Here is a 23,012-nt window from a genome sequence, read left to right on the forward strand (position 1 = left end):
ATGCCACTGACCACATAGACTTTGCATAAGAACCATCAACTTTGGGAATGACTTGGCAACTACAAACTGCCTTGTGATATCACTAGCTGAGTTTTTAATAACACGTTTATCTCACCATAGCCAAACTCAGTTTCCTAATCCAGCAAATGGATATTATGTTTCACATAGACTCAAACTGGACAGATTTCTCAAGGTGCTGTGTGGTTTTATGGATTTAGAGTTAAACCAGTCTTTCTCAACAGGGGCAATACGACATTTTGAGTAGGAGATTTCTTGGTTGTGTAGGATTATCTACTATACCACAGAAGGTTTAGTATCATTGGTCCTTTGTCCTTTGTCCGCTAAATGCAAGTAGTCCTGCCAGTCACAACCCCCCTACACACACTTCCAAATGACCTCAGGAGAGAAGAATGCCACCACTAGTATTAACCTTAGAGCCAATCATTAAGTGAACTATAAAATAAAAAATATTTACATAAAGACCTAATCCCTTTTCCCTGCCACTAAAATACTGCTCTCTATTCCTCTTTTTAACCCAGAGATAATGCTTTGTTCACTAACTCCATAAAACCAACTTTGTCTGAACTAGTTACATAATTAAGACACCTGTATGGACAGGGAAGTAGAGTAGAAAAGTTAGTGAAATAAAATCAGGATATGAGTTTGAATCCAAGTTCTCTGGCTATTCAAACTTAGGCAAGTTATTTCTCCTCATTGGGCCTTAGTTTTCCCAACTATTAAAAAGTATTTTGCGACCAAGTATGGTGGCTCATGCCTGTAATCCCAGCATTTTGGCAGGCCATGATAGGAGGATCGCTTGAGGCCAGGAGTTCAAGACCAGTCCGGGCAACATAGTAAGACCTCTGTCTCTATTTAAATAATGTTTTAAATTAATTTTTAAAAATAAAATAAAATAAAAAGTGTTAGGCTAAATTATCTCTCTGGTTTATTACAATTCTAGGAACCTGTGAAGTAAAACATAATTAACTTGCTTTACACTTTTCTTTTGACCTCTACATAGCTAAATGAAGGTGACCACTAACAAACACTGCCTAGTCTCTCAGAAGCCCTGATCCCAAGCCTCAGGGATAACAGTAAGACAGAACAATCACATCCAGCCAGATCTCATATAGGATTTTATTACAGAGTCAGTAATATTTAATGTATAAAATAGAGCTGAACTACTTTATGACCCATTAATAATAAAGGTGCCAAGATAACAACAGCAGCAACAGCCACCCTAACTTATGTTTATCTAGGGTACACCTATAATCTGAATGCTGGCTGTACACAACAATCACCTGGATACCTTTAAAAAAAGCCCCAGTTCCACACCAAGCCAGTATCGAATGAATCAAAATCTCTGGGGATGGGGCTTATCTCCCAAGGCTCCCCGAGGAGATTCTGATGAACAGTGAGAACCAAGAACCACTGATCCAGACCTTTTAATCCAAGAACTGAAAAGTAAATGACCAAAGGTTAGTATCTCACACGCTAGTTATATAATCAAACATCGATAAATAAAAACAATCTAGTGTTACTATGTACTGACATTCTCAGTTAGGTAGAATTGTGTTTCTAGAGAAAAAGGAGAGCTCTATTAACAGCCCTTTATTGGGGATTGGCCCTGCAAGAAACAGAATATAACTTCCTGACAATCTGATGAATTAGTTCAAAAAAACTTACTACGAAGTTGACAACCCCTGGAGAATTCCTATCAATCATCAAGATAGTTAAAACAATGTTAGTCAAAGTAGTACAAAAACTGAAATTCCTCAACCTAACTCTTACTCACTAGGTCTCACTGAAAGACCTAGCAGGTAGAAGTGGCCAGGTGTAGTGGTTCATATCTTTAATCCCTGCACTTTGAGAGACTGAGGCAGGCGGATCACTTGAGGCCAGGAATTCAAGACCAGTCTGGCCAACATGGCGAAACCCGGTGTCTATCAAAAACAACAAAAATCAGCTAGGCACGAGGGCACTCACTTGTAGTCCCAGCTATTCAGGAGGCTGAGGCAGGAGAATCTCTTGAACCTGGGAGGCAGAGGTTGCAATGAGCTGAGATTGTACCACTGCACTCCTATTTGGGCGACAGAGCAAGACTCTATCTCAAAAAAAAAAAAAAAAAAAGGCTGGGCGGGGTGGCTCACACCTCTAATCCCAGCACTTTGGGAAGCTGAGGTGGGCGGATCACGAGGTCAGGAGTTCAAGACCAGCCTGGCCAACATGGTGAAACTCCATCTCTACTAAAATACAAAAAAATTAGCTGGGCATGATGGCAGGCGCCTGTAATCCCAGCTACTTGGGAGGCTGAGGCAGAAGAATTGCTTGAACCCAGGAGGCAGAGGTTGCAGTGAGCTGAGACCGCACCACTGCACTCCAGCTTGGGCAACAGAGCAAGATTCTGTCTCAAAAAAAAAAAAAAAAAACCTAGTAAGACATGAAAAATTTGATGGGAACATACATGATTTCTGAAAAATACATCATTTCTAACTTCCTCAACAAAGCTTTGAGTTCAGTGACATAGGAAAAGGCAAAGCAGTCTTGGCTGAAATCATTCTTGCTCTTTTCAGAACATAATCAACAAAACTAACAAGACAGATTAAATAAGTAGACCATTAAACTCTCTCTTACCTTATGTGCAAGGCCAAGCCATCCTGTAGGCTAGAGATCCCCAAATCAGAGAGTGTATCTGAGCCAACAGAAGCAGGTGACAAAGAGCCCTCCTTCTCCTCCAGTAGGTCCAGCTTTACCAGGTTGCTGATCTCATCCTCTGAGTTATCTTCAGACACAGAACCTATTATGAATCGAGAGTGCTGGTTCAGCTCCAGAGGTTTGGCCAAGGGAGATGGTTCATCCATTATTCCTCCAAAATGAGCTCTTAGAGCTATGGAGAAAATGAAAAGTGAGAAAGGCAGGTTATGAATAATAATCTATATCTGAGGTCAGCCAGAGGTTATATCTAATAAACCATAGCTGAGACTTGGAAGCAAGGCAATTTGAGAACTAACTTCCTTGGCTATTCTATTTCAGGGCCTTTAATTTCTATAAGGGAGGAAAATTGAGATCATGATAACTATGCCCATAAATTAAAACCAGTTCCCTTTTCCTCAAAGAAATTTTTCTCAAAAACCTATAAGCCATTCCTAATCTCATTATCATTTGGTGGTGTCCAGGAAATAATTATGATCAACGGGGAAACCTTTGCAGTAGGCAAAAGCTGCTTGTTGTGATATTGCTATTTTGGTTGTTAGTAATGGGGGACTAAATGGTAAGGGTTTAGATAGAGTAAGGGTTGTTTGAAATGATATTTAAACTGCATAATGCTCATCTGGCTTCAAACACTATATATTGAGAGGCTATGACTTTTATTTTATTATTTATTTATTTGAGACAGGGTCTCACTCTGTCACCCACACAGCATGCAGTACTACAATCATGGTTCACTACAGCCTCAAACTCTTTGGGCTCAAGTGATCCTCCTACCTCAGCCTCCCCAGTAGCTGGGACTACAGGCACGTGCCACCATGCCCGGCTAATTCTATTTTTATTTTTTATTTATTTATTTATTTATCTATCTATTTAGAGACGGAGTCTCGCTCTGTCGCCCAGGCTGAAGCGCAGTGGTGCAATCTCCACGCACTGCAAGCTCCGCCTCCCGGGTTCATGCCATTCTCCTGCCTCAGCCTCCCGAGTAGCTGGGACTACAGGTGCCTGCCACAACACCCGGCTAATTTTTTGTATTTTTAGTAGAGATGGGGTTTCACTGTGTAGCCAAGATGGTCTCAATCTCCTGACCTTCCGCCTCGGCCTCCCAAAGTGCTGGGATTCCAAGTGTGAGCCACCGCACCCGGCCTATTTTTTTTTCTTTTTTTTTTCGATCTCGGCTCACTGCAACCTCCGCCTCCCGGGTTCACGCCATTCTCCTGCCTCAGCCTCTCCGAGTAGCTGGGACTACAGGCGCCCGCCACCACGCCCGGTAGAGACGGGGTTTCACCGTGGTCTCGATCTCCTGACCTCGTGATCCACCCGCCTCGGCCTCCCAAAGTGCTGGGATTACAAGCGTGAGCCACCGCGCCCGGCCTTTTTTTTTCTTTTTTAAGACGGAGTCTCGCTCTGTCGCCCAGGCTGGAGTGCAATGGCGCGATCTCAGCTCACTGCAACTTCCGCCTCCCGGGTTCAAGCAATTCTCTGCCTCAGCCTCCCAAGTAGCTGGGACTACAGGTACCCACCACCATGCCCAGCTGATTTTTGTATTTTTAGTAGACATGGGGTTTCACTATCTTGGCTAGGCTGGTCTTGAACTCCTGATCTCGTGATCCACCCACCTCAGCCTCTCAAAGTGCTAGGATTATGGGTGTGAGCCACTGTGCCCGGTCTAATTTTTAAATATTTTGTAGAAATGGGGACTCCCTATGTTGCCTAGGCTGGTCTTGAACTCCTGGGCTCAAGCAATCCTCTCACCTTAGGCTCCCAAACTGCTGGGATTACAGGCATGAGCCACTGTGCCTGGCCTATGAATTTTACATATGTGTATACTTTTAAAACAAACTCCAGATAGGTAATTTTTAATTAAAAAAAAAAAAAACTTTACTTGTCCTCATGAGTTTTTTCTTAAATTATGCATTTTAAAATTTCACCCCAAAATGACTACTTTTGGCTCTAATGTGCTGACATTCATATGAAGAGAAAGTGAAACTATCACCAAATTTAAAATCTATAATCATCTCAAGTAAGTATAATTTTTCTAAATGTAGAGCCTTACTAGTTAGGATTAGATACTGCCAATAGCTAACTAAGAAACTAATTAACAGCAAACCATCATGGCATGTGTTTACCTACGTAACAAACCTGCATGCTCTGCACATATATCCCAGAACTTGAAGTATAATAAAAAAAAAAAGAAAGAAAGAAAAAGAAACTAATTAATAAAGACCAAAACAGCAACATTCATTCTCTTTTATGGAATGAAGTGCTGCCCATAAAAATTTAAAAATATTTTTTAAAAACCAAAATAAGAGCCCACAACAATAAAAACCCAAACTAAATGAAACAATATTTATTCTGTCATCTCAAAAATCCTATTTCAAAATTTCAAAACTACAGATCAACTCAGTATTAAATAATTTGTACCCAGATCAATTATTTTAATTCAGAAAATAAGCCTGGGCGCAGTGGCTCACGCCTATAATCCCAACAACTTGGGAGGCAGAGGCAGGAGGATTGTTTGAGTCCAGGAGTTTAAGACTAGCATGAGCATCAAAATGAGATCCCATCTGTACAAAACAAAAAGATTGGCCGGACGCGGTGGCTCACACCTGTAAATACCAGCACTTTGGTAGGCCGAGGCGGGTGGATCACCTGAGGTCAGCAGTTCAAGACCAACCTGGCCAACATGGTGAAACCCCGTCTCTACTAAAAATACAAAAATTAGTTGGGTGTGGTAACACGTGTATAATCCCAGCTACTCAGGAGGCTGAGGCAGAAGAATCGCTTGAACCCGGGAGGCAGAGGTTGCAGTGAGCCGAGATCATGCCTCTGCACTCCAGCCTGGGTGACAGAGCGAGACTCCGTCTAGAAAAGAAAAAAAAAAGATTAATAATTCCCAATTGTGGACCTTTTAGAGGTTCCCTTGACTGATCCCGACCTCAACTTGTATACTGATGGAAGTTCCTTTGTAGAAAAAGGACTTCGAAAATCAGGGTATGCAGTGGTCAGTGATAATGGAATACTTGAAAGTAATCCCCTCACTCCAGGAACTAGCGCTCAGCTGGCAGAACTCATAGCCCTCACTTAGGCACTAGAATTAGGAGAAGGAAAAAGGGTAAATATATATACAGACTCTAAGTATGCTTACCTAGTCCTCCATGCCTATGCAGCAGTATGGAGAGAAAGGGAATTCCTAACTTCCAAAGAACACCTATCAAACATCAGGAAGCCATTAGGAGATTATTCTTGGCTGTACAGAAACCTAAAGAGGTGGCAGTCTTACACTACCGGTGTCATCAGAAAGGAAAGGAAAGGAAAGGAAAGGAAAGGAAAGGAAAGGAAAGGAAAGGAAAGGAAAGGAAAGGGGAACCACCAAGCAGATATTGAAGCCAAAAGAGCCGCAAAGCAGGACCCTCCATTAGAAATGCTTATAGAAGGACCCCTAGTATGGGGTAATCCCCTCCAGGAAACCAAGCCCCAGTACTCAGAAGAAGAAATAGAATGGGGAACCTCACAAGGACATAGTTTCCTCCCCTCAGGATGGCTAGCCACCAAAGAAGGAAAAATACTTTTGCCTGCAGCTAACCAATGGAAATTACTTAAAACCCTTCACGAAACCTTTCACTTAGGCATTGATAGCACCCATCAGATGGCCAAATCATTATTTATTGGACCAGGCCTTTTCAAAACTATCAAGCAGATAGTCAGGGCCTGTGAAGTGTGCCAAAGAAATAATCCCCTGCCTTATCGCCAAGCTCCTTCAGGAGAACAAAGAACAGGCCATTACCCAAGAGAAGACTGGCAACTAGATTTTACCCACATGCCCAAATCTCAGGGATTTCAGTATCTACTAGTTTGGGTAGATACTTTCACTGGTTGGGCAGAGGCCTTCCCCTGTAGGACAGAAAAGGCCCAAGAGGTAATAAAGGTACTAGTTCATGAAATAATTCCCAGATTCGGACTTCCCCGAGGCTTACAGAGTGACAATGGCCCTGCTTTCAAGGCTACAGTAACCCAGGGAGTATCCCAGGTGTTAGGTTTACAATATCACTCACACTGTGCCTGGAGGCCACAGTCCTCAGGAAAGGTCAAGAAAATGAACGAAACACTCAAACGACATCTAAAAAAGCTAATCCAGGAAACCCACCTCGCATGGCCTGCTCTGTTGCCTATAGCTTTACTAAGAATCCAAAACTCTCCCCAAAAAGCAGGACTTAGTCCATACGAAATGCTGTATGGACGGCCCTTCCTAACCAATGACCTTGTGCTTGACCGAGAGATAGCCAACTTAGTTACAGACATCACCTCCTTAGCCAAGTATCAACAGGTTCTTAAAACATTACAGGGCTTGTAATCCCAGCACTTTGGGAGGCCGAGGCGGGTGGATCATGAGGTCAGGAGATCGAGATCACAGTGAAACCCCGTCTCTACTAAAAAATACAAAAAATTAGCTGGGCGTGGTGGCGGGCGCCTGTAGTCCCAGCTACTCGGAGAGGCTGAGGCAGAATGGCGTGAACCCAGGAGGCAGAGCTTGCAGTGAGCCGAGATTGCGCCACTGTACTCCAGCCTGGGCGACAGAGCGAGACTCCGTCTCAAAAAAAAAAAAAAAAAAATTACAGGGAGCCTCTCCCCGAGAAGAGGGAAAGGAACTATTCCACCCTGGTGACATGGTATTAGTCAAGTCCCTTCCCTCTAATTCCCCATCCCTGGATACATCCTGGGAAGGAACATATCCAGTCATTTTATCTACCCTAACTGCGGTTAAAGTGGCTGGAGTGGAGTCTTGGATACATCATACTCGAGTCAAACCCTGGATACTGCCAAAGGAACCCGAAAATCCCAAGACAACGCTAGCTATTCCTGTGAACCTCTAGAGGATCTGCCCCTGCTCTTCAAATGACAACCGGGAGGAAAGTAACTAAAATCGTAAATCCCCATGGCCCTCCCTTATCATATTTTTCTCTTTACTGTTCTCTTACCCCCTTTCATTCTCACTGCACCCTGTCCATGCTGCTGTACGACCAGTAGCTCCCCTTAGCAAGAGTTTCTATGGAGAATGCAGCGTCCTGGAAATATTGATGCCCCATCGTATAGGAGTTTATCTAAGGGAACCCCCATCTTCACTGCCCACACTCATACGCCCCACAACTGCTATAACTCTGCCACTCTTTGCATGCATGCAAATACTCATTATTGGACAGGAAAAATGATTAATCCCAGTTGTCCTGGAGGACTTGGAGCCACTGTCTGTTGGACCTACTTCACTCATACCGGTATGTCTGATGGGGATAGAGTTCAAGATCACGCAAGAGAAAAACACATAAAGGAAGTAATCTCCCAACTGACCTGGGTACATAGCACCCCTAGCCCCTACAAAGGACTAGATCTCTCAGAACTACATGAAACCCTCCATACCCACACTGGCCTGGTAAGCCTATTTAATACTACCCTCACTGGGCTCCATGAGGTCTCGGCCCAAAACCCTACTAACTGTTGGATGTGCCTCCCCCTGCACTTTAGGCCATACATTTCAATCCCTATACCTGAACAATGAAACAACTTCAGCACAGAAATAAACACCACTTCTGTTTTAGTAGGTCCTCTTGTTTCCAATCTGGAAATAACCCATACCTCAAACCTCACCTGTGTAAAATTTAGCAATACTATTACACAACCAACTCCCAATACATCAGGTGGGTAACTCCTCCCACACGAATAGTCTGGGAGGAGTTAGTAATATTTTTTGTCTGTGGTACCTCAGCCTATCGTTGTTTGAATGGCTCTTCAGAATCTATGTGCTTCCTCTCATTCTTAGTGCCCCCTATGACCATCTACACTGAACAAGATTTATACAATCATGTCGTACCTAAGCCCCACAACAAAAGAGTACCCATTCTTCCTTTTGTTACCGGAGCAGGAGTGCTAGGCGGACTAGGTACTGGCATTGGCGGTATCACAACCTCTACTCAGTTCTACTACAAACTATCTCAAGAACTAAATGGTGACATGGAATGGGCCGCTGATACCCTGGTCACCTTGCAAGATCAACTTAACTCCCTAGCAGCAGTAGTCCTTCAAAATCGAAGAGCTTTAGACTTGCTAACCGCCGAAAGCAGGGGAACCTTTTTATTTTTAGAGGAAAAATGCTGTTGTTATGTTAATCAATCCGGAATCATCACTGAGAAAGTTAAAGAAATTCGAGATCGAATACAACGTAGAGCAGAGGAGCTTCAAAACACTGGACCCTGGGGCCTCCTCAGCCAATGGATGCCCTGGATTCTCCCCTTCTCAGGATCTCCAGCAGCTATAATATTGCTACTCCTCTTTGGACCCTGTATGTTTAACCTCCTTGTTAAGTTTATCTTTTCCAGAATCGAAGCTGTAAAGCTACAAATGGTTCTTCAAATGGAGCCCCAGATGCAGTCCATGAGTAAAATCTACCACGGACCCCTGGACCGGCCTGCTAGCCCATGCTCTGATGTTAATGACATCAAAGGCACCCCTCCCAAGGAAATCTCAACTGCACAACCCCTACTATGTCCCAATTCAGCAAGAAGCAGTTAGAGCGGTGGTTAGCCAACCTCCCCAACAGCAGTTGGGTTTTCCTGTTGAGAGGGGGGACTGACAGACAGGACTAGCTGAATTTCCTAGGCCGACTAAGAATCCCTAAGCCAGCTGGGAAGGTGACTGCTTCCACCTTTAAACACGGGGCTTGCAACTTAGCTCACGCCCAACCAATCGGATACTAAAGAGAGCTCACTAAAATGCTAATTAGGCAAAAACAGGAGGTAAAGAAATAGTCAATCATCTGTTGCCTGAGAGCACAGCGGGAGGGACAATGATCAGGATATAAACCCAGGCATTCGAGCCAGCTACAGCTACTCTCTTTGGGTCCCCTCCCTTTGTATGGGAGCTCTGTCTTCACTCTATTAAATCTTGCAACTGCAAAAATAAAAATAGAAAAATAATAATTCCCAATTGTGATTTTGAGGTGCTCTAAGATATGGTACATTAATAGATAATAAATGTATTATTAATAACTCTATGCTATAACCCACCGTGAAGTATGAAAGTAAGTGGACAACAGCGTTCCTTGACATCAGATGAGAAACTGTCAATACTTTAAAATGTCTGGGAATCACCACTCAACATGTGAAAATTACATATGCACGATTGTTCTGGTGTAATTTGTGAGTCAGTTTATTCACCTACAGAGACAAACAGCATTTATAAATGCTAGCATAGTGTGGTTCTCAAAGTGTGGTCCCTAGACCACTGGCATCACCTGGGAACTTGTTAGAAGTGCAAATTCTTGGGCCCTACCCCAGACCAACTAACCGTATCAGAACCTACAGGCCAGCATCCATTAATCTATGCTTTCACAAGCCCTAAAGGTTGAGAATCACTGTGGTACAAGAATAAAACAGTAATTAACATATTGGCAAGACTGCTAAAACAAAACTAAAGAAAACCTATACCAGCCTGGGCACCATAGTGAGATCCCATCTCTAAAAAAAATTTTTTTTTTAATTAGCTGCGTGTGGTGGCATGCACCTGTAGTCCCAGCTACTGGGGAGGCTGAGGTGGGAGAATCGTTTGAGCCCAGGAGTTCAAGACTGCAGTGTGCTGTGATAGCACCACTGTACTCCAGCCTTGGTGACAGAGTAGGACTCTGTCTCAAAAAAAAAAAAAAAAAAGTAAAGAAAACTATAGACATTTCCCTTTTTTTTAGAGGCAGGGTCTTGCTCTGTCACTCAGGCTAGAATGCAGTGGCATGATCCTCGTTCACTGCAGCCTCAAACTCCTGGGCTCAAGCAATCCTCCACCCTCAACCTCCAAAATAGCTGGGACTACAGGCATGCACCACTATGCCTGGCTACTTTTTGTTTTTTTGTACAGACAGCATCTCCACATGTTGCCCAGCCCAGTCTCAAACTCCTGAGCTCAAGTGATCCTCCCACCTTGGCCTCCCAAAGGGTTGGGATTATAGGTGTGAGCCACTGAGCCCAGCCTAACATTTTCTGAAAGTGAACTGGAGATTACTTTAGCTAACTTTTATCTTTAAAACTAGAATCAGCTGGGCGCAGTGGCTCACGCTTGTAATCCCAGCACTTTGGGAGGCCGAGGTGGGTGGATCACAAGGTCAGGAGATCGAGACCATCCATCCTGGCTAACATGGTGAAACCCCGTCTCTACTAAATATACAAAAAATTAGCCGGGCGTAGTGGCGGGCACCTGTAGTCCCAGCTACTCGGGAGGCTGAGGCAGGAGAATGGCGTGAACCCAGGGGGCGGAGCTTGCAGTGAGCCGAGATCACGCCACTGCACTCCAGCCTGGGTGACAGAGTGAGACTCCGTCTCAAAAATAAAATAAAATAAAACTAGAATCAAATATAAAAGTATCATACAACGTGAGCCAAGATCACCATTGCACTGACAGAGCGAGACTCCGTCTCAAAAAAAAAAAAAAAAAAAGTACCATGCAACAGAAAAAATTTGCTGTCTAAATTTACTATACATTTCTCCCTTGAAATATTAGGTCTTAAAAAAAGTTCAAGACCAGCCTGCCCAACATGGGGAAACCCCATCTCTACTAAAAATACAGGCCAGGCACAGTGGCTCATGCCTGTAATCCCAGCACTTTGGGAGGCTGAGGCAGGTAGATCACCTGAGGTCAGGAGTTTGAGACTAGTCTGGCCAACATGGCGAAACCCCATCTCTACTAAAAATACAAAAATTAGCCGGGCGTGGCGCATGCCTGTAATCCCAGCTACTTGGGAGGCTGAGGTAAGGAGAATCGCTTGAACCTGGGAGGTGACAGAGCAAGACTCTGTCTCAAAAAACAAAAAAAAAAACAAAAAACCTTTAAAGGGCTCCCATTATTTTTGGCCAGGCACAGTTGCTAATGCCTGTAATCCCAGCACTTTGGGAGGCCAAGGCAAGTGGGCCACCTGAGATCAGGAGTTCAAGACCAGCCTGGCCAACATGGTGAAACCCCATCTTTACTAAAAATACAAAAAATTAGCCAGGCGTGGCGGTGGGCACCTGTAATCCCAGCTACGTGGGAGGCTGAGGCATGAGAATCGCTTGAACCCAGGAGGCAGAGGTTGCAGTGTGCTGAGATCGCGCCACTATACTCTAGCCTGGGTGACAGAGACTCCCTCCGTCTCAAAAGAAAAAAAAAGGAAGAAAAAAGGCAGAGAGGGAGGGAAAAGGGGAAAAGGGAGGGAAAAGGAGTAAAAGGGAGGGAAAAAGAAAGAAAGGAGGAGGGAAGGGAAAGTTCCAACAGACTGACCACACTGAAGAACACCAAAAGTTACAGCAGCAAAAAGCCTATTTCTTTCACATTTACAGCAGTAAATAGTTAAGTTTAAAAGTAACAGTAGATCCAAAAAATAAAATCCCATCCCAACTAACAGAAGATAATGGGTGCCTTCTTCACAAAGTAAGAAAGCAAGACACTCAGGTGCAGACTCTAGCTTGCAGTCTGACTGAAGTTAGATGACCACACACAACAGAGAAAATCCACAAGGCACAATTCTTTGATTCCATGGAGAAGAAAAAGAGAGTTAATAAAACATGGTTCCTGGGCTAATAAGTGAGAGTCTCAATAAGGCCAACTTCAAGTTCCTAGCTAAGAAGACCATGAAGGCAGCCTTCTCTAAACGGTTACATAGATTGGAGGCAACTCAGTGTGAACAGCTAAAAAGCCTGTCCAGCAACTGTACTGAATAGTATTTCCCAGGCACGAGCCTACAAACCAACAGAAAAGAGAGGTCATGTATGGAAAATTACTGAGTAGCTGTCCAGACACTCTAGAAGCTACTCCACAGCCTGTCCCATTTCCACTGATTCTAGTCCTGAATTAAAGAGAGAACACAGTTGAGTACCATTGTTAGACTCTTTGTTCACTTCAGGTTATCCACCCTAAATCTGCCTATATTATTTTGTGGAAGTCAATTTTTAACACAAAAGCCTACAGTGTGATATTTTACAACATGAACAAAATTTTTATCACATTGTAAACAAGGAGTATTATTTGTAACTGACCTCTTATAATTCTTACTGTCTGAGTAGATATCCACTTCCAAAAAGAACTAGAGAGAAAAAGAGAGAAAGATTTTAAGGTTTTTTTTTTTTAAGAAACAAACTTTTGTCAATTCCTGTCTTGCTCAGCATAATACAAAGGTAATAATATATAAAGTATCTATTTTACTGGTCAAATCTATTATTTAACTTAAAGCACAAAGTTTAGCAGTTTATTATTTGTTCAATTCTGTAAATCAAACACATTACATAAAGACTTTATTGTTTAAGAAAATATTAAACAATATAACAAGCTTACCATTTCACAAGGTGGCTTTTCCAATTGTATACTCGATGAATACATTTCAACATTTTCATTTCTAATATTTCATCAAAAAAGAGGCAGTGGGGAGAAGAGAACCACTAGATTCTCTACAATTCACTTAAGCTCTGATTATGTTTCCAAGCGGTTACACCTACACACAAAAGTTAGGAGCCAGGGGGAAGACAGAGCGCCCATTATACTAAGTCCCTAACCTGTAAGGGATCAAAGAGTCTCTAGCAAACTCCCCAAATCCTCGGTTTCCTTCTTAAGCCTGACAATTTAAATGTATCTAGGGTAGAAATTCTCAACTCTGATTATGTTTAAGAATCACCTGGGAAGCTTTTTTGTTTGTTTGAGACGGAGTCTTGCTGTCGCTGGAGTGCAGGCTGGAGTGCAGTGTCGCCATCTCGGCTCACTGCAGGCTCCGCCCCCTGGGATTCACGCCATTCTCCTGCCTCAGCCTCCCGAGTAGCTGGGACTACAGGCGCCCGCCACCTCGCCCGGCTAATTTTTTGTATTTTTTAGTAGAGACAGGGTTTCACCGTGTTAGCCAGGATGGTCTCGATCTCCTGACCTCGTGATCCGCCCACCTGCCTCGGCCTCCCAAAGTGCTGGGATTACAGGCGTGAGCCACCGCGCCCGGCCGCCTGCGGAGCTTTTAAAAATTTTACAAAGTCTAAACTCCACCCTAGATCTGCTGAATCAGAATTGCAGCTGGAGACCCAGGGATATCAACTTTAAGTTCCACAGTTAATTGACACTGGTGGAAATACACGCTTGAGAACCACTGGTTCAGGACAGAGAAGAAACAGAAGGAAAGAACCTATTACACTGACAGGGAAATCTAAAACTTCCAAGAGAGGACCCCTCAATGACAAGAGACAAGATTTAGGATATTAGGATTTATCCAGTTATGCAGTCTGAGCTAGTATTATTCCCTACAATTGAGAAGAGGAAGGAAAAAGTTTGGATCATGTAACCAAAGATGCAGTGAAGGTGGAGTTAAAACCTAGGACCAATCAAGCTCAAACTCCGACTGTCAAGTATTGCAAGTGACGGCAGACTTGAACAGGTCACTTAATGTCTCTGTATATGGTACAGACAAGCCTCCTCATCTGTGAAAATAAAAAAGAAAGTCTTCTGGGCAGTGGTGTGCACCTATAGTCCCAGCTACTTGGGAGGCTGAGGCAGAGGTGTGCTAGAGTCCAGCAGTTGGAGGCTGCAGAGTGCTATGATCACACTGTGAAAAGCCAATGCACTCCAGCCTGGGCAACATAGCAAGACCCCATCTCAAAAATAAATAAATTAACGAATTTAATTAAGTTTAAAGAAGGTCATATGTACCTCATGGGACTGCTGTGAAAACTAAGAATATATGAAAGGATTTTGTAAACTATAATGCAATAGGCCAGTGTTTTTCAAATTATGGGTTACCACCCAGCAAAACATTAAGAAATCAATGTAGCAAGTTATAACCAATATTTTGAAAATGAAATGATAGAAAATGTTAAGATATACCATAGTTTATGAGAGTATCCATAGTTCTGTAAATTTTTGTTTCAGTTATATATAGGTCATGATGTAAATGACATTTTATTATGAGTTGTGTCAAAAAAAGTCTTAAAGCAGCCAGATGTGGTAGCTCACACCTGTAATCCCAGCACTTTGGGAGGCCAAGATGGGCAGATCACCTGACATCAGGAGTCAAAACCAGCTGGGCCAACATGGTGAAACCTCGTCTTTACTAAAAATACAAAAATTAGCCGGGCATGGTGGTGTGTGCCTGTAATCCCAGCTACTCGGGAGGCTGAGGCAGGAGAATCGCTTGAACCCGAGAGGCAGAGGTTGCAGTGAGCCGAGATCACCCCACTGCACTGTAGCCTGGGCAGCAGAGCAAGACTCTGTCTCAAGAAAAAAAAAAAAAAAAAAAGCCTTAAAGCCACAACTAATCCTTACTCCCTCACCCCCTCCACTTTATAACCTCACTAGACAGCAAAGACAGCCAGTTAAGTACATAAACCAATGATTCTTAAAAGTGTCTCAACTGTTGGAAATTTGATGAAAGCTATGGACCTTTTCTTGACAAAAATGTACCCTCATACAAAATTTTCCTTCCATACAGGTTTGGGATTCCTAAACTCCTGCCCTGAATTAGGTTAAGACCTCTTTCTCCAGAAAGAGGACTAAAAAAGAAGCTGACCTTTGGGGAAGGCTCATATAATTGCTGTCTTAGTTCTAAAACAGGGCCTTTTTCCAGATCCAGTCTGCCTACTCAAATAAAAATTATTTTCTTCATTATATAAAATTGTTGGCAATGTCAAATTCTCTTTTATTTAAAAGATATATTATGGGGCCAGGCGAAGTGGCTCACACCTGTAATCCCAGCACTTTGGGAGATGAAGACGGGCAGATCACTTGAGGTTCAGAGTTCGAGACCAGCTGGCCAACATGGCGAAACCCCGCCTCTACTAAAACTACAAAAATTAGCCAGGCATGGTGGCAGGCACCTGTAATCCCAGCCACTGGGGAGGCTGAAGAAGGAGAATAGCTCGAACCCAGGAAGCGGACGTTGCAGTGAGTTGAGAAGGCACCACTGCACTCCAGGCTGCGGACAAAGTAAGACTGTCTCTCAAAAAAAAAAAAAAATATATATATACATATATATTTTTAAATATATATATGTACTTTTTAAATACATATATATATCCTATATATACACTATATATATAATGTATTCTTCAGCTTTTATTTGGAGACTCTTGAAAATTTTTGCAGAAGGCTCCCAAACTGTGCCTTATGTTCCTGAAAATGTGGTAAAGCTAATTACAGCTAATGTATTTAAGAGTCAGCCTGGGCCAGGAGTGGTGGCTCATGCCTGTAATCTCAGCCATTTGGGAGGCTGAGGTGGGAGAATCCCTTGAGTCCAGGAGTTCAAGACCAGCCTGGGCAATATGACGAAACCCCATCTCTACCAAAAAAAAAAAAAAAAAGCTGGATGTGGTAGCACATGCCCATGGTCCCAGCTACTTGGGAGGCTGAAGTGGGAGGAACACTTGAGCCCAGAAGATCGAGGCTGAAGTGCCACTGTACTCCAGCCTGGCCAACAGAATGAGACCTTGTCTCAAAAACAAAAACAAAAAAAGTCAGCCTGCATTTCATTCAGAGATTTTTTTTTTTCTTTTTATTGAAACGGAGTCTCAATCTGTCACCCAGGCTGGAGTGCAGTAGCACGATCTCAGCTCAATGGAACCTCTGCCTCCCGGGTTCAAGCGATTCTCCTGCCTCAGCCTTCCGAGTAGCTGGGATTACAGATGCATGCCACCACACCTGGCTGATTTTTGTATTTTTAGTAGAGACGGCGTTTCACCATGTTGGCCAGGCTGGTCTCAAACTCCTGATATCAGGTGATCCACCTGCCTCAGCCTCCCAAAGTGCTGGGATTACAGGCGTGAGCCACTGTGGCCGGCCCAGAGATCTTTTTCTAAATAAATACAAGAGATTTTGCCAAATTTAGTTAGCATATTCTCCTTGAACTCAAATTACACTGTATTTTCCAAGCAATTCTAATAAAGAGGCAGCAATTAGTTTTCGTAGACACTGATAAAAGTATCCAAGCTTGCACAACATGTCCTTACCTCTCAAGTCATAGTAAGTTCACTTAAATGTTTTCAAAGAGGCCGGGTGCAGTGGCTCACACCTGTAATCCCAGCACTTTGTGAGGCCAAGACAGGTGGATCACAAGGTCAGGAGTTCAAGACCAGCCTGGTCAAGATGGTGAAACCCTGTCTCTACTAAAAATGTAAAAATTAGCCAGGCCTGGTGGCGGGTGCCTATAATCCCAGCTACCTGGGAGGTTGAGGCAGAGAACTGCTTGAACCCAGAAGGCAGATGTTGCAGTGAGCCGAGATTGTACCACTGTACTCCAGCCTGGGCAACAGAGTGAGACTCTGTCTCAAAAAAAAAAAAAAAAAAGTTTTCAAAGAGAATAAGTGAATTTGCCTTTTCCATTTTGTCATTTATTTTTTAATGGATTTTGGTTATTAATTCAGTGATTCATAAAAGGATTACAGAAAATTTTATTTTAAAAACTATTTTAGTAGGCCGGGCGCGGTGGCTCACGCTTGTAATCCCAGCACTTTGGGAGGCCGAGGCGGGCGGATCACGAGGTCAGGAGATCGAGACCACAGTGAAACCCCGTCTCTACTAAAAATACAAAAAAATTAGCCGGGCGTGGTGGCGGGCGCCTGTAGTCCCAGCTACTCGGAGAGGCTGAGGCAGGAGAATGGCGTGAACCCGGGAGGCGGAGCTTGCAGTGAGCCGAGATCGCGCCACTGCACTCCAGCCTGGGCAACACAGCGAGACTCCGTCTTAAAAAAAAAAAAAAAAAACTATTTTAATTTACAAGTTTTAAATTTTAAAATAACAAGAACTTGTGTTCCAAATAGTGAAACAGATACTGGTTATTCAAAGATAAATAAGATTTGTCCCTAGTTAAGTGGCTCTTGACACCTAAATATACAATTACAGTAGTATAATAATCTCTGAAAACACTTACAAAAAATATAAATGAAAAAAAAGATAAAAAATAAAAAAGAAATTTAAAAATTGTTTTAAAAAGAAAAAAACCCTCTAGGCCAGGTGTGGTGGTTCACACCTGTAATCCCAGCATTCTGGGAGGCTGAGGCAAGAGGATGGCTTGAGCCCAGGAGTTTGAGACCAGCCTGGACACCATGGCGAAAACTGTCTGAAGACAATGGGTTGGGCCGGGCATGGCAGCTCACACCTGTAATCACAGCACTTTGGGAGGATGAGACAGGCTGATTGCTTGAGGTCAGGAGTTCCAGACCAGCCTGGCCAACATGGTGAAACCCAGTTTCTACTAAAAACACAAAAATTAGCTGGGCGTGGTGGCGTGCACCTATAATCCCAGCTACTTGGGAGGCTGAGGCAGGAGAATCGCTTGAACCCAGAAGGCAGAGGCCGCAATGAGCTGAGATCATGCCATTGCATTCCAGCCTGGGTGAGAGAGCGAGACTCCTTCTCAAGAAAATAAAAATAAATAAATAAATAAATAAATAAATAAACTAAAAAGGCATAACCCACAAAAAGACCAAAAAAGAAATTAAAAAGTCTGGGTAGACAACAAGACAATTTTCTTGGAAAGCAGATAGAAGAGCAATAAATGACTAGGCAAGCCCAAGAAAACTGAATCATAGCCCATCTGTGGTAAACTTACGATCAACACAATTTATATCATAGGTTCCCCAAAATGTTCAGAAAGTGGAGGTGAAAGAGAGTTGAAGAAAATAAGGAGGATTGGTTGGAATTGGTTCCGAAGCTTCAGATCATTACATTTGCTCCCCAACTAGTGAAGTCAGGTGCCTGCTGCTCTACCATCCTGAGACTTTAGGTTTATTCTCTAGAGAGGGTTAAACAGAGGGTTTCTAGATTGGGGGATACCAGCAACAGTAAGGGGCAGGGTACAATACTGAAAATAAATAAATTAAGTCAATATATTGAGTAAGATTTTCCGGTCCTCTTTTCCTAATCGTCACCCTCCCAGAGAGAGATTAGAGGATCCTTCTTCTTTTTTTTTTTTTTTTTTTGAGACAGTGTCTCACTCTGTTACCCAGGCTGGAGTGCAGTGGCATGATCTCGGCTCACCGCAACCTCTGCCTCCCAGGTTCAAGAGATTCTTCTGCCTCAGCCTCCAGAGTAGCTGGGACTACAGGCCCGCACCACCATGCCTGGCTAATTTTTGTATTTTTAGCAGAGACGGGGTTTCACCATATTGGCCAGGCTAGTCTTGAACTCCTGACCTCATGATCCACCTGCCTTGGCCTCCCAAAGTGCCGGGATTATAGGTGTGAGCCACCGTGCCCAGCCTAGAGGATCCTTCTTTGGAGAATCTGACCAGCTCAAGGAGAAAAAAATAACTAACGTTACTAACATCAATGTCCCTAATTGATTTGCCCAACCAGATTACACTGTAGTAAGCTAACCACCTCTAATCAGCTTTCAACACTTCCTCTTAAATATAAATGGACAATAAAGATTACCAGATGTCTGAGAAAAACTTCAACATGAAAGACTAAAAACAAATAACTACCTGTAGATCAAAAAAATGCAACTTGAAGAAAAGAGATTACAGGGAACAAGAAACCGTTAAAAACTACAGGGGTTGAGGGGAGGGGAAAGCAACTTCACCTCTGTGGTATTTTCCCAAAAAACCCATAACCCTAGTCTAATCATGAGAAAGTATCAGACAAATATGAATTGAGGGACATTCTATAAAATACTTGACGAGTACTATTCAAAATCATCAAGCCATTACAAAAAAGGAAAGACTAAGAAACTATCACAGATCAGGGGAGATTAATGAGACATGACCACTAAATAAAGTGTGGTATCCTACATTAAATACTGGAATAGAAAAACACATCACTAAAAAAGAAAAGCTACAGAAGGCCAGCATGGTGGTTCATACCTGTAATCTCAACACTTTCGGAAGCCTAGGCAGGAGGATCACTTGAGGTTAGGAGTTTCACATTACAATGAGCTATAATGGAGCCCCTGCACTCCGGCCCGGGTGACAGAGAGGGACCCTATCTCTAGAGGAAAAAAAACCCAAGAAATACAGTTTTATAGTTTAGTTACTATTGTACCAATGTTAATTTCATAGTTTTGACTAAAGTATTATGGTTAGCCAGGCATGGAGGCATGCACCTGTAATCTTAGCTACTTGGGAGGCTGAGGCGGGAGAATCACTTGAACCCAGGAGGCAGAGGTTGCAGTGAGCCGAGATCGTGCCACTGCACTCCAGCCTGACCAACAGAGCAAGACTCTCTCTCAAAAAAAAAAAAAAAAACAAAAAAAAACGTATTATGGCTATGTAAGATATTAACAATTGCCTACTTGAGGGTAGCAGATGGGAGGAGGGAAGCGATAAGAAAAAATATCTATTGAGACCAGGCATGGTGGCTCACGCCTGTAATCTCAGCACTTTGGGAGGCCGAGGCAGGTGGATCACAAGGTCAGGAGATCGAGACCATCCTGGCTAACACAGTGAAACCCCGTCTCTACTAAAAATACAGAAAAATTAGCCGGGCATGGTGGCAGGCGCCTGTAGTCTCAGCTACTCAGGAGGCTGAGGCAGGAGAATGGCATGAACCTGAAAGGTGGAGCTTGCAGTGAGCCGAGATCACGCCACTGCACTCCAGCCTAGGCGACAGAGCAACTCTATCTCAAAAAAAAAAAAAAAAAAAAAAAAGATTTGATTGCCCTGCTAGATTATGGAATTGCATGGAGCCTGTAGCCCCTTTGTTTCGGTCAATTTCTCCAATTTGGAATGGCTACATTTACCCAATGCCTGTATTCCCATAGTATCTAGGAAGTAAATAACTTGCTTTTGATTTTACAGGCTCATAGGCAGAAGGGACTTGCCTTGTCTCAGATGAGACTCTGGACTGTGGACTAATGAGTTAATGCTGAAATGAGTTAAGACTTTGAGGGACTGTTGGGAAGGCATGATTGGTTTTGAAATGTGAGAACATGAGATTTGGGAGGGGCCAGGGGCTGAATGATATGGTTTGGCTGTGTCCCCACCCAAACCTCCTCTTTAATTCCCACGTGTTGTGGGAGGGACCTGGTGGGAGGTAATCGAATCCTGGGGGTGGGTCTTTCCCATGCTGTTCTGGTGTTAGTGAATAAGCCTCATGAGTTCTGATGGTTTTAAAAATGGGAATTTCCCTGCACAAACTCTCTCTTTGCCTGCTTCCACCCATGTAAAACATGATGTGCTCCTCCTTGCCTTCCACCATGATTGTGAGGTCTCCCTGGCCATATAGCACAGTAAGTCCATTAAACCTCTTTCTTTTGTAAATTGTCCAGTCTCGAGTATGTCTTTATCAGCAGCGTGAAAACAGACTAATACACAGGCTCAAGTAATCCTCCTACCTCAGCCTCCTGAGTAGCTGGGACTAGGCGCACACTACCACACCCAGCTAGCTTTTTTGTGATTTTTGTGGAGACGGGGTTTTGTTATGTTGCCCAGGCTGATCTCAACCTCCTGCTCAAGCGATCCTCCAGCCTCAACTTCCCAAAATGTTAGGACTGCAGGTGTGAGTCACGACAGCTGGTCTGAAATATTTTTAAAATAACTATTTTAGGCCAGGTGCAGCGGCTCGCACCTGTAATCCCAACACTTTGGGAGGCTGAGGCAGGAGGGTCACTTGAGTCCAGGAGTTCCAGACCAGCCTGAGCAACAAAGCATAATGCCATCCCTATTTACGTAAAAAAAAAAAAGAAAAAAGAAAAAAATTTTTTTAACAAGAAAGAATTGTTAAAAGCTAAAAATATGATCACAGCAATGAAAAAACTCAGAAGATAAGGTTAAAGAAAAGCTTTCACACATCAGAATAAAAAGTCAAAGAGGGCCAGGTACAGTGGCTCATGCCTGTAATCCTAGCACTTCGGGAGGCCAAAGTGGGTGGATCACCTGAGGTCAGGAGTTCAAGACCAGCCTTGGCCAACAGGGTGAAACCCCAACTGTACTAAAAATGCAAAAATTAGCCAGGTGTGGTGCTGCACGCCTGTAATCCCAGCTACTTGGGAGGCTGAGGCAGCAGAACTGTTTGTACCCGGGAGGCAGAAGTTGCAGTACCCAACCTGGGCAACAGAGTGAGACTCCGTCTCTCAAAAAAAAAAAAAAATATTCTTGTCTCAGCCCAAAATCTCCTTAAGCTGATTAGCAACTTCAGCAAAGTCTCAGGATACAAAATTAATGTACAAAAATCACAAGCATTCTTGTACACCAATAACAGACAAACAGAGAGCCAAATCATGAGTGAACTCCCATTCACAATTGCTTCAAAGAGAATAAAATACCTAGGAATCCAACTTACAAGGGATGTGAAGGACCTCTTCAAGGAGAACTACAAACCACTGCTCAATGAAATAAAAGAGGATACAAACAAATGGAAGAACATTCCATGCTCATGGGTTGGAAGAATCAATATCGTGAAAATGGCCATACTGCCCAAGGTAATTTATAGATTCAATGCCATCCCCATCAAGCTACCAATGACTTTCTTCACAGAATTGGAAAAAACTACTTTAAAGTTCATATGGAACCAAAAAAGAGCCCGCATTGCCAAGTCAATCCTAAGCCAAAAGAACAAAGCTGGAGGCATCACGCTACCTGACTTTAAACTATACTACAAGGCTACAGTAACCAAAACAGCATGGTACTGGTACCACAACAGAGACATAGATCAATGGAACAGAACAGAGCCCTCAGAAATGATGCCGCATAGCTACAACTATCTGATCTTTGACAAACCTGACAAAAACAAGAAATGGGGAAAGGATTCCCTATCTAATAAATGGTGCTGGGAAAACTGGCTAGCCATATGTAGAAAGCTGCAACTGGATCCCTTCCTTACACCTTATACAAAAATTAATTCAAGATGGATTAAAGACTTATATGTTAGACCTAAAACCATTAAAATCCTACAAGAAAACCTAGGCAATACCATTCAGGACATAGGCGTGGGCAAGGACTTCATGTCTAAAACACCAAAAGCAATGGCAACAAAAGCCAAAATTGACAAATGGGATCTCATTAAACTAAAGAGCTTCTGCACAGCAAAAGAAACTATCATCAGAGTGAACAGGCAACCTACAGAATGGGAGAAAATTTTTGCAACCTACTCATCTGACAAAGGGCTAATATCCAGAATCTACAATGAACTCAAACAAATTTACAAGAAAAAAACAAACAACCCCATCAAAAAGTGGGCAGAGGACATGAACAGACACTTCTCAAAAGAAGACATTTATGCAGCCAAAAAACACATGAAGAAATGCTCATCATCACTGGCCATCAGAGAAATGCAAATCAAAACCACAGTGAGATACCATCTCACACCAGTTAGAATGGCCATCATTAAAAA

General features: G+C 43.1%; 1 protein-coding gene across 6 annotated transcripts in view; it reads right to left on the reverse strand.

Moving 5' to 3' along the window:
• Positions 1-23,012, reverse strand: part of ACACA (acetyl-CoA carboxylase alpha) — a 342,930-nt gene that overhangs the window by 244,123 nt on the left and 75,795 nt on the right. For 4 of the 6 annotated variants that reach the window (XM_032163072.2, XM_032163071.2, XM_032163077.2 and 1 more), the window contains exons 2-3: positions 12,759-12,805; positions 2,635-2,887 (exon numbers count right to left, since the gene is read on the reverse strand). In XM_032163072.2, the coding sequence (XP_032018963.1) occupies positions 2,635-2,887; positions 12,759-12,805 (300 nt within the window). The remainder of the gene's footprint in view (positions 1-2,634; positions 2,888-12,758; positions 12,806-23,012) is intronic. The other 2 variants (XM_058446054.1, XM_058446052.1) reach the window with 2 other exon arrangements.

Source organism: Hylobates moloch, unplaced genomic scaffold, assembly GCF_009828535.3.
Source record: "Hylobates moloch isolate HMO894 unplaced genomic scaffold, HMol_V3 SCAFFOLD_10, whole genome shotgun sequence".
NCBI lineage: Eukaryota > Metazoa > Chordata > Mammalia > Primates > Hylobatidae > Hylobates > Hylobates moloch.